The sequence below is a fragment of the Sciurus vulgaris genome (genome assembly GCF_902686455.1).
Source record: "Sciurus vulgaris genome assembly, chromosome: 17".
Classification (NCBI taxonomy): Eukaryota; Metazoa; Chordata; class Mammalia; order Rodentia; family Sciuridae; genus Sciurus; species Sciurus vulgaris.
This window is the reverse complement of record NC_136478.1, coordinates 53,273,763-53,283,060: the sequence shown is the minus strand read 5'-3', so window position 1 is coordinate 53,283,060 and position 9,298 is coordinate 53,273,763. Positions and strand designations below refer to the sequence as shown.

The following is a 9,298-nucleotide window of genomic DNA, read 5'->3' as shown; positions in this document are numbered from 1 at the left end:
AGCGCTGTGTCCACCCAGCCTTTCCCTGCCACTTCCAGATGGCCCGGACTCAGGGCTGATTATCGGTTGGGTTCCCCTAGGAGCTTTTTAAAATTTTTTTAAATTGTAGATGGACACAGTACCTTTATTTCTATGTGGTGCTAAGGATTGAACCCCGTGCCTTACGTGCTACCACTGAGCTGCAACCCCAGCCTCTCCCCTCAGATCTTGTGGTTAGCATGTGGAAGGCCCGACTTGTCACATCAGCTGCCACATCTAAGGCCATGCAGCCCATGTGGCAGACGGTGGTTAGGGAGATGCCATGGCTAGCTGCGATGCCCACAGCAGTGAAGGCAGCGCCACCTGGCCTCCCGTTTCTTCTGCCAGCTCTGTGGTAACCTTGGTCCACAGGCCCTGTTGCCACCAAGATCTTTTCCGTTTGCGGTACTGAGGACTGAGCCCAGAGCCTTGCACACGCTCGGCAAGCGCTCTTCCACTGGGCCCCATTCCCAGCCCCGCCACAGGATGGTGTGCACGGCTGGCCTATCTGCCAAGCAGTGGCCTTTGCGGGAGTTGGCAAGGGTGTACAGATGGCAAGCCACACCCTGGGCACCAGCGTGGCACTCAGGCCACCAGCCAGATGTGGAAGGCCTTCTCTAGGATGGGCTGCAAGGCGTTGGGCCTGGCCACCAGAAATGCTGCCTGTGGCTCTGCAGTTCCTTCACCATCCTCTTCCCGCCTCTAGAAGTTGCCCCTGCCCGATAGGGAGACCTTGGGTTCCTTCATGCCATCCACTTCTAGAGACAAGCACCCTCCATCAGTCCATGTGAGTACTGTCATGCTGACAGCTGCCTGGGCGCAGTGCCTTCCACGAGCACAGCATGTGACTTAAAAATGTCAGCCCTGGGGCCAGGCTGTGTCAGGTCAGATCCCAGCCTTACTGCCTGTGTGGGCTTGGGCAGGTCACCAAACCTCTGGGCTTCCCATCTGTAAAACAATGTGTGTGGTGATTGTACCACTGCCAGCTTGTACCATTGTATAGCATCTGCACTGTTCTGACTCTGCAAACATGGGAGCTAGCACCTACCCTTTTTTCTTTAACCCATGAAGTCCCAAGTTTTTGATTCTCTATAGGACAATGGGACATAATGGGTACCCTCAAATTATTGTTCTCTGCCATCAGTGGCCGGGAAGAGCCAGCTCTCAGGAAATGGCAGTTGTAAGCATGATTTCACTGTGGGCCCGGTTCAGTCACACAATGTGGCCTCGGGCAACCCCTCTTCCCACTCTGAGCCTTAACCCCCAGAGTCTGCTCCTGACCCTCGCTACTGCCCACAGCCATCCTAAACCTGGCTGAGCAGTCTCCTGGGGAAGGTGCTGGGCGATGGCCGTGGGAGGTGGTGAAGTGCGTGGCTACCTCAAAGTGAGGTGGGAGCGGTTAGCCCAATGCAGGATCTTGCCATGCAGTCAGGCATGCAGCAGGATGCTCTGAGGTGCAGCCAGCACTGCGGTGGGGATGTTTGTCAGCCTTCCAGTGGGAGTGCCTGTGCCCAGCAGGCCCTAGAGGATGGCTTTGAAGTACTTGGAGAGCAGATACCACAGACATCACAGTCCTTTCCATGATACCCCATGCACGCTGAGCAGGGGTCTTCATTTCCCAGCCCCTGGATGATGTTGACAAAGGTCAACATCAGTTGTCTCAGCCAGTGTCGGGCCTGACTCTCCAGCAAATGAAGTGTGACTGTGACTTGGCAGTGACTGCTGGCAGGCTCCCATGTTGAAGGCCTTCAGCGCCCTGACCTCCTCTGGCAAGAGCATTAATACCTTGAACTGGCTGAGGCTTGGCTCGGCTTTGCCAGGGATTGTCAGACCCCTGGTTCTTGGTCTTCAGCACTTGACCTTCAGTAGGACAGGTAAGGTAGTATTCTCTGGGTTTCCCTCTCTCTAGATGCGTCTGCACGCCTGTCATAAATTTGGCTAATATTACTGACAACACTGCTGCCTGTTTTTAACCCTGACAGAAGTTGTCTGAAATCCAGTTGTACCTCATCACTTTGGCTTGGTGAGACTTCCCCTCCATTGCATTTGTTTACGATAGAGCCCACTTGTTCCTCATCCCATTGACCCAAGACCCAGCAGCTGACCGTGAAACAACCTGCAAGTGGCAGGACATCATGAGTTCCCCCTTCAAGCTAGTTTTCTTTAAATGGGCCGATCCACAACCCCCTCAGGACAATACTGGTTGTATTATACTGTACAGGCACAGTCCGCAGGTTCTCTCTTCTTCACTTGCTCCCCGCCCATTGGCAGCCTTCTCCAGACTTCTCACCGGCTTCTCTGTAATAAATTTCTGGGCATTCTGTTTCACCTCCTCATGGTGTCTCACCTGACACAAACTTGAACCTGATTTTGCCCTGGTCAGGGCCCTCCTGGAGAGTGGCTATTCTGACTTAGGTCCACTCTCAAGAGAAACCTCAAGACCAAACTAAAAAGAAACCATAAAAGTAGACTCACAACCATGTCCAAAGCATTTGGGTCTTTACCAGTAATAGTACTGAGTGTAACAATATGTTGGGTTAAGTGCTTTATTTAACATTTATTCATCACTGCCAGATACTCCTGGCTCATAATAGCCTAGGAAAGAAGATTCTCTGCTATCCATGTTTGGCAGTGAAAGGATGAATAACTTGTTCAAGGCTGCCAGCTAGGGAGTGGGGTGATGGGAATGGATTTGAGGTCTTCTGAACCTAAGATTCAAACTTAAATGTTTTGCTTTTGTTTGGTTATTTTTTTATTTGTATTAATGGGGCACCAGGCACTGTGATTGGTCATGGAAGGCAGTGATGAGCTGGGACTCATATCACTTTTCACACTTCCTCTGTGCCGGTCACTGTTCTAACCATGAGCATCATTTCAGTAAGTCCCTATTTCTCAGAAACAGGCTCAGGAGGGTGAAAAACATCTGCTAAATGTCTTTCAGCCTCCTCCAGAGCCAGGACATGAACCAGCTGTTTCAGGTCCTTTTGCCATACCACACCCACACCCTAATCCTGGACACCCTCTGCATGCCAAGACCTCTGGGTGCTGCAGTCTCAGACCCGAAGAAAGAGAGTCCCCGTGGATCTGGCGCATGAGTGGAAACGTCGCCTGCCCACACGGCCTGGCCCCTGAGCACCTGCATCTGCTCAGGAACCAAAGCGAATGGCTAGGCAAGCCCTGTGCCCCCTCCAGGTGTTGGTGTCCTCACTGGGATGGCAGATGTAATGGGATTGCTTGACTGCATCTAGTCCCTGCGTATCAGGGACTTGCTGGGTGACCCTGGGCAGATCACATCACCACTGCAACCTTTATTCCCTTCCTGCCAGGAGCAGACAGGATGCAGGTGTCAGTTCTTACTTGTAAATGCACAGCTGACTCCTCAGAGCCCTCTCAGTTCTGCCTCCTGGTGAGGCTGAGGTAGAGGCTAGCTGGGGAAAAGCCTGGAACTCAGGCTGAGCAGCTTGCTTATCTGAGAGTTGCCAGAGAAGGTTTGAGCAGGAGGAAGATCCTTCTGTGGCCTTATGTAGAATGAGATGAACCTGGGAGGAGGAGGAGGTGGGAGAGGAGCTGGGTGGAGAGAGCAAGGCCTAAGCTGGAATGGACTGAGGATCTCTGGATGGGGATGAGGAAGGGAGGAAGAAGAAAAAGGTGCAGATGTGGGGACCAGTTGGCTAAGGGGAGTGCAGGGGAGAGAGGAGACAAAAGTAACCCACTGTGTCCCAGTTTTTGTTTCCCTGCCCCCTGCTTTTTGCTAAGTTGCTGAGGCTTGTCTCAAACTTGAGATCCTCCTGCCTCAGTCTCCTGAGTTGCTGGGATTACAGGCATGCACCATCATGCCTAGCCCACTCTGTCCCTCTTAACCTTGCAACCAGTGTTGACAGCACCCAGCATTCATTCCTATCTCTCCAACCAAACCCCAGATGGGGCCAGGATGCTCTGAATTTGGGATAATGTCTGAAGGTCCACAGGGCATGAAGATGTGAAGTGGTTTGGAACACAGATTTGGGAGTACCTCAGGGACTGGGATTTCTCTACCATGATCCCCCACACCCCCTCTTTTTCTGTATACAGAAAAGCTCATGTGAACCCCAAGTGGTCCTGGCAGAGGCCTCCCAGGAATAGTGGTGTTTTTTTTTTTGTTTTTTTGTTTTTTTTTTTTGCAAAGCAGTAGGGATTGGCACCCCCAAAGTCCCCAGGAAAAATCTGGACCCTCAGTCTGGAACTCTTTCCTAGAGTTAGGGATAATCTGAGGCTAGAATCATTACCAGGTCCTGGAAACCTGCCAGCACCTAGGACCTCATCCCTAGGAGGTATCCCCACAGTGTGACCACCCAGGCTGGGTCCTGGTCCCACCTTTCTCCTCAGCCCCATGTGAAGGACAGAGCCTGGGAGAAGACTCGGCTCTCCAGTCACTGCCTCTCTCAAACAACAGGGGCTGCTGCCTTCCCTCCACCCCCGCCAGGCATCCATGGACTCTCCAAAGGGAGTCTGGTCCGTACTTCTGTTCCCCAGACTGCTGTAGAGGAGAGGAAGTCCCCATGAGTCCTCCCATTTGCAGACACACCAGACGCATCGCCATGCACTTTCACCCTCAGATGTGACTGTCGTCTTCCTGAAAGAGGCTCAGGTCTGGGCCATGGAGCTGGGCCCCTCGCCTTTGCTTTTTTTTTGGATTCTCATGGAAACCATCCACCAGCCCTCTCACCTTTGTCTCGCCCAAGCTCCTTTCTGAGGAGAACCCCAGGGCCTCCTGGCCTCCCTCTCCCTGCCACCCCGCCCACCATCACACCCAGGCAGCAGGGCAGGCCTAGGATGCCTGCCCTCTCCAGCCTCTTTTGACCTGTTGCTAGGCACCATTGTGCTAACCCCAGGCACCCATTGGCTGCTTCTCCAGAGGTGGACTTTGAGATATTGGTGTCGTCAGAAAGGGACATGGGATTGAACTAAGTCCATACCAGGGGATGTAGCACAGTGGTAGGCATATGCTGAGCATGTGCAAAGCCCGGACTTCCATCCCCAGCACCAAATAATAAGTACCTTAGCAGGACCCAGCCACTGCTCTGCCACCCACAGCCGTGGACGGTCGGCTCCTGTCCTGGAACCAGGCAATGCAGGCCTACCACACAAATCCCCCTTGGCCACATGGGGGCCAGGGAGACAGACCCACCACCGGTACCTTGACCTCCCCAGCCCAGGGTCAATTCCTGCCCCAGTGGCTCGGTCTTTCCTTCTTAGACGCGGGCCAGCCTGCCGGCCTCCCCCCTCCACACAACACGCCGCCCCTCCTAGACAGCAAGTGCCGGTCACCAGCCCTCCCCACCGGCCCCCAGCCCTCCCCACCGGCCCCCAGCAACTGCAGGTCTCGTTTTCACCACATTGGCCTTGTTTGGTTGGTTGGCTGGTTTTGTTAAGGCTTGGTTTGGGGGTGAGGCAGGGGTGGGGCTGCACTTTTATTTCTCTTCCGACGCATCACGCTTCTTCCAGCTGTCGAGAATGTACTTGAGGAGGAGGCCGAGCTTCCTGCGGGCAGAGAGTGGGGCGTCTTCGCCATTTCCCTCCCCGGATCCCCGCTTCTCCACACCACTGTCACCAGCTGCCTCCAAGCTGACCTCCGACTGGGGCTCGTCCTCCTCCAGGGCCTTGATGCGGACCCGCTGGGCGTCCTCGGCCATCTCATTGAGGCAGCCCTGGAGCATGGTGTAGACCGTGCCAAAGCTGATGCCACCAGCCACCAGCGTCCCAAACACGGGGATACCCTTCTCAAAGGCACGGGCCACCCGCATGGCGCCGTCGGACGACTGGGAGTAGAGCCGCAGCACGGTCTCGGGTGAGACCTCGTTGGCCAGCGGGGAGCGGATGACGGAGCGCAGGTCACCCGCCTGCTTGCCCACCTGCTCGGCCAGCTTGGCCAGCGAGTCGTCGTCCAGGCCAAAGCTGCGGTGGTAGCCGCGCAGCGAGCGGATGAGCAGGGCGTCATCGTAGGCGGCGGCCAGCCCGGGCACCGGCAGGGCCTGGATGACGCCCGACACCAGGGCGGTCTTGAGCACTTGCTCCTGGAGCATGTCCTTCTTTTTCTGCAGGGCCTCCAGGGAGATATCGGGCAGCGACAGCAGGCCAGCGTGGCGCCTGTGGGCGGGCAGGTCGTGCTCCCAGGTGGACATGAGCATCGGGAAGTCGTAGCGCGAGGGCGAGAGGTTGGACACGAGGAAGATGCGGGGCTCGGTCACTCCAGCCACCCGCAGCCGCTCGGCACAGTGCTCCCGGATCTCCTGCAGGACGGCGGCCTCGCTGAAGCCCGAGGGTCGCTGGGTGCGTGTGGCCGCCAGGTCCTCGTCCACCTTGGTGCGCACGAAGTAGAACTTCTTGCCCTGGCGCAGGATCTCCGAGGCCAGGCGGGTCTCCACGGCCCCACAGCGGCGGGGCGAGACCAGCAGGAAGAAGTCGTAGCGGCCGAAGTCCACCTGCTTCAGGTACTTGTCAGCCGGGCAGCCCGGAGAGCCGGCCCCTGGCAGGTCCCACAGGGTCACGTCAGGAAACTGTGGGTGCGGATAGGGCGAGGGTTGCATTGTGGTCTCCACGACGCCGGTGAGAGCCGCGCCTGGGTCCTCGGCCCCCAGGCCACGCAGGGCATTGATGAGGGACGACTTGCCAGCCCCCGACTCGCCCGTGACGCCCACCTCCAGCCGGGTGCTCTCTGAGGAGGCCAGCAGCTCTCGGAGGCGAGAGGCAGCCTGGGGAATGTCGCCAGACTCGAAGGCTGTGCGCAGGGCCTCCAGCTCCTCCTTGGCCATGAGAATGGTGGTCTCCTCCTCCCCAGGCGCTGAGGGCAACTTGGAAGTAGCCATGGTGACCAGTGGTTCAGAGTGCGGCAGGGGACAGGGGAGAATCACAGGATGTGTGATCCTCAGCGTCTGTGGAGGAGAAGGGAGCTGGTCACACCTGTGGACCTTGGCACCAGGCAGGGAGAGCAGCACTGAGCATGTGAAGGGAGCCCCCCCCCCCCCCAGGAACCCCAAAGCTGCTTTCCTCAAGAACCTGGGGTACCTTTTGGCACTAGTGAGGGGATTTGGGATCTATAAGGTTCAGATTCTCTGTCCCTAACTTGCTGTGTGACCTGGGGCAAAATGAAGCCCCTCTCTGTGCCTGTTTGCTTTTTGGGGTCATGGGCATGATATACCCAGCTGCCTCCTGAGGTGCTGTCAGGTTATGTCCTGCTGACCCTGACTGAACCAGGGGCCCTGCAATTTCATTTTGGTCTGGGCCTCACACATAATCTAGTCAAGCTCTGCCCAGAAAGGGCCTAAGCCCAGATTCCCAGGCCTGTGGCACGGGCCCAGAGATCATCTTGGGTCCCGTCTCTGTCTTGGGAGGGCAGCGTGAAATGACATTGAAGGGGACCCAGACCCAGAGCAAAGCCTGCACTTGCTGAGTGAGGGGCAGTTCCTCAGCTCTCTGCCTCCCTCTCCTCACCTGTAAGATGTGGGTAATAACTACAGTAAGGGCAAATCAGCTCCTGGAACGGTTGAGAATTAAATGGATCATGACATTTAAAACCGTGCGGGGCACACCACAGGTGCCCTGTCGTTCCCATCGTCAGGATCATTAGCAGCCATACTGCCGGTGGTGTGACTAGAAGCAGGTCCCTGCGCTCCTGAGCCTCGGCCGTTGCCCGTACTATGAAGGATGATCCTTCCCATCTCCCAGGGCTGCTGTGACAACTGAGCCTTGTCCCCCCAGCCCTGTGCCCACTTTGAAGACATTCAGTCCTTTCCACTCAATCCGAGCCCTGCACGGCCGGCCTTGCGAGGCGAACTCCCTCACCTCCTGGGCCTCTGTGTCCTCCCGACCCCTGGAGCCTCACAGGGGCTCTCCCTTCTTCCTACCTTGGTGCTTCCCTGCTCTTCTTCCCGCCCGCTCTCCCTCTGGCCCATCACCTCTAAAATACATGTTCTCTTCAGAGAACCTGGGAGAGATGCTGGCACCTGGGATCATGTCCCCTCCCAGGGAGAGGGACTGAGAGGCTCAGACAAAACAGGTGAGGTCTTCCCACCCAGAGGCACAGCCAGGCTCCAACCCAGACCCCTGGTTTCCTTTGCTCCACTACAGAGCTGCTCCCCAGGCCACAAGCCGCTGTCAACCCCTTGACCCCTTTCCCCGCCCCGCACCCCCCACCCTGTCCCGCCCACCCTCCCTCACCCCCGCCAACATTCAATGCTCCCACCAGGTCCGACCTCCTCGCTGGGCAGTGCGCTGCCCCCACGAGCTCCACCCGCCCCTGCTGTATCTTCTCCCTAACCCAACTCGGTGGGACCCACCTGGGGAGGGGATGGTGGGAGCCTGGGACCGGTCCTAGCAGCAAGAGGCGGACAAGTCTGTGGCTGCGGGGCTGAAATCAGAGCTGAGGGGGTTAAGATGGAGAGCTGGCCAGCCCCTGCCTCGGGCCACCCGCCCCCCAGGGCCCAGCTGCAGAGCCCTGCCCTGGAGACTCACCTGCCTGCCCTGCAGGCGCTCCCTCCCTCTCCCCTCACACTCTCCCCGCTGGTGGGCTCTCCTCCCTTGTTACCCTGAGATCAGGCCCTGTTGCTAGGACCCATTGTAAGAGCAAGCAGCAGCCTATTGGTCTGCCAGGCCTGGAGCAATAATGGGACAGTGATGTCAGGGGGCGGGGCACAGGGGGAGCAGGGACCCCACCCCAGTGGCTCCTAGGGCCACCATCTGGTCACACTGGGCCCTCAGTCGCCATGCAGGCCTCAGACATCTTTGTAATACTGAGACGTTTTAAAAATCCTCTGAGGTCTCCATGATTCTCGGGACAAAATCCCAAATGCACAGCCTGGCCTCAGAGGGCCCCGACCTACACACCACTTCACCCCTATGCAGGGGACTCTCAGTTTCCCCAACTTGGGCAGCACTGGCTGGAGGAGAGTTCCAGTGGGGGACCGGCCAGGGCTGACACTGTCTCCTCAGTCCCTGCCAATACCACCCTGGCTGGCCCTGGGCAGGACTGAGGACCACCACTGCTCAGCAGCCACACCCTGACTGCATGGGGTCCCCCTATTCCCTGGGCCCTGGCCTTCCTCCCCTCTTCCCTGCTATTTCACTGTCCTCCACCCCCCCACCAGTCGCTCTGTCAGTCCCAGCCCAGGTACCAGCCTTCCACGGCCTCTCTCTCTTCTGCCCCACCTTTCTCCGCTTCCTTTTGACCTTTCAAAGTGTCATCAGGGTGACAAAAGAGGAAGATGCAAGTAGAGAGACAATAATGAGAAAGGGAGGGGGAAAA

General features: G+C 57.3%; 1 protein-coding gene across 3 annotated transcripts; it reads right to left on the bottom strand.

Annotated features, from left to right (window-relative positions):
* Positions 1-5,421: 5,421 nt before the first annotated feature.
* IRGC (immunity related GTPase cinema) lies at positions 5,422-9,094 on the bottom strand. Of its 3 annotated transcripts, none has more exons than XM_079117243.1 (3): positions 8,881-9,094; positions 8,334-8,404; positions 5,422-6,929 (listed from the first exon to the last, which is right to left on the bottom strand). In XM_079117243.1, the coding sequence occupies exon 3, from the start codon at positions 6,861-6,863 to the stop codon at positions 5,469-5,471; it is 1,395 nt and encodes a 464-aa protein (XP_078973369.1). In that variant the 5' UTR covers positions 6,864-6,929; positions 8,334-8,404; positions 8,881-9,094; the 3' UTR covers positions 5,422-5,468. The 3 variants fall into 3 exon arrangements, with proteins under 3 accessions (XP_078973369.1, XP_078973371.1, XP_078973370.1); XM_079117245.1 differs by having other exon boundaries at positions 8,330-8,404; positions 8,881-9,030; XM_079117244.1 differs by lacking the exon at positions 8,334-8,404.
* Positions 9,095-9,298: the final 204 nt, after the last annotated feature.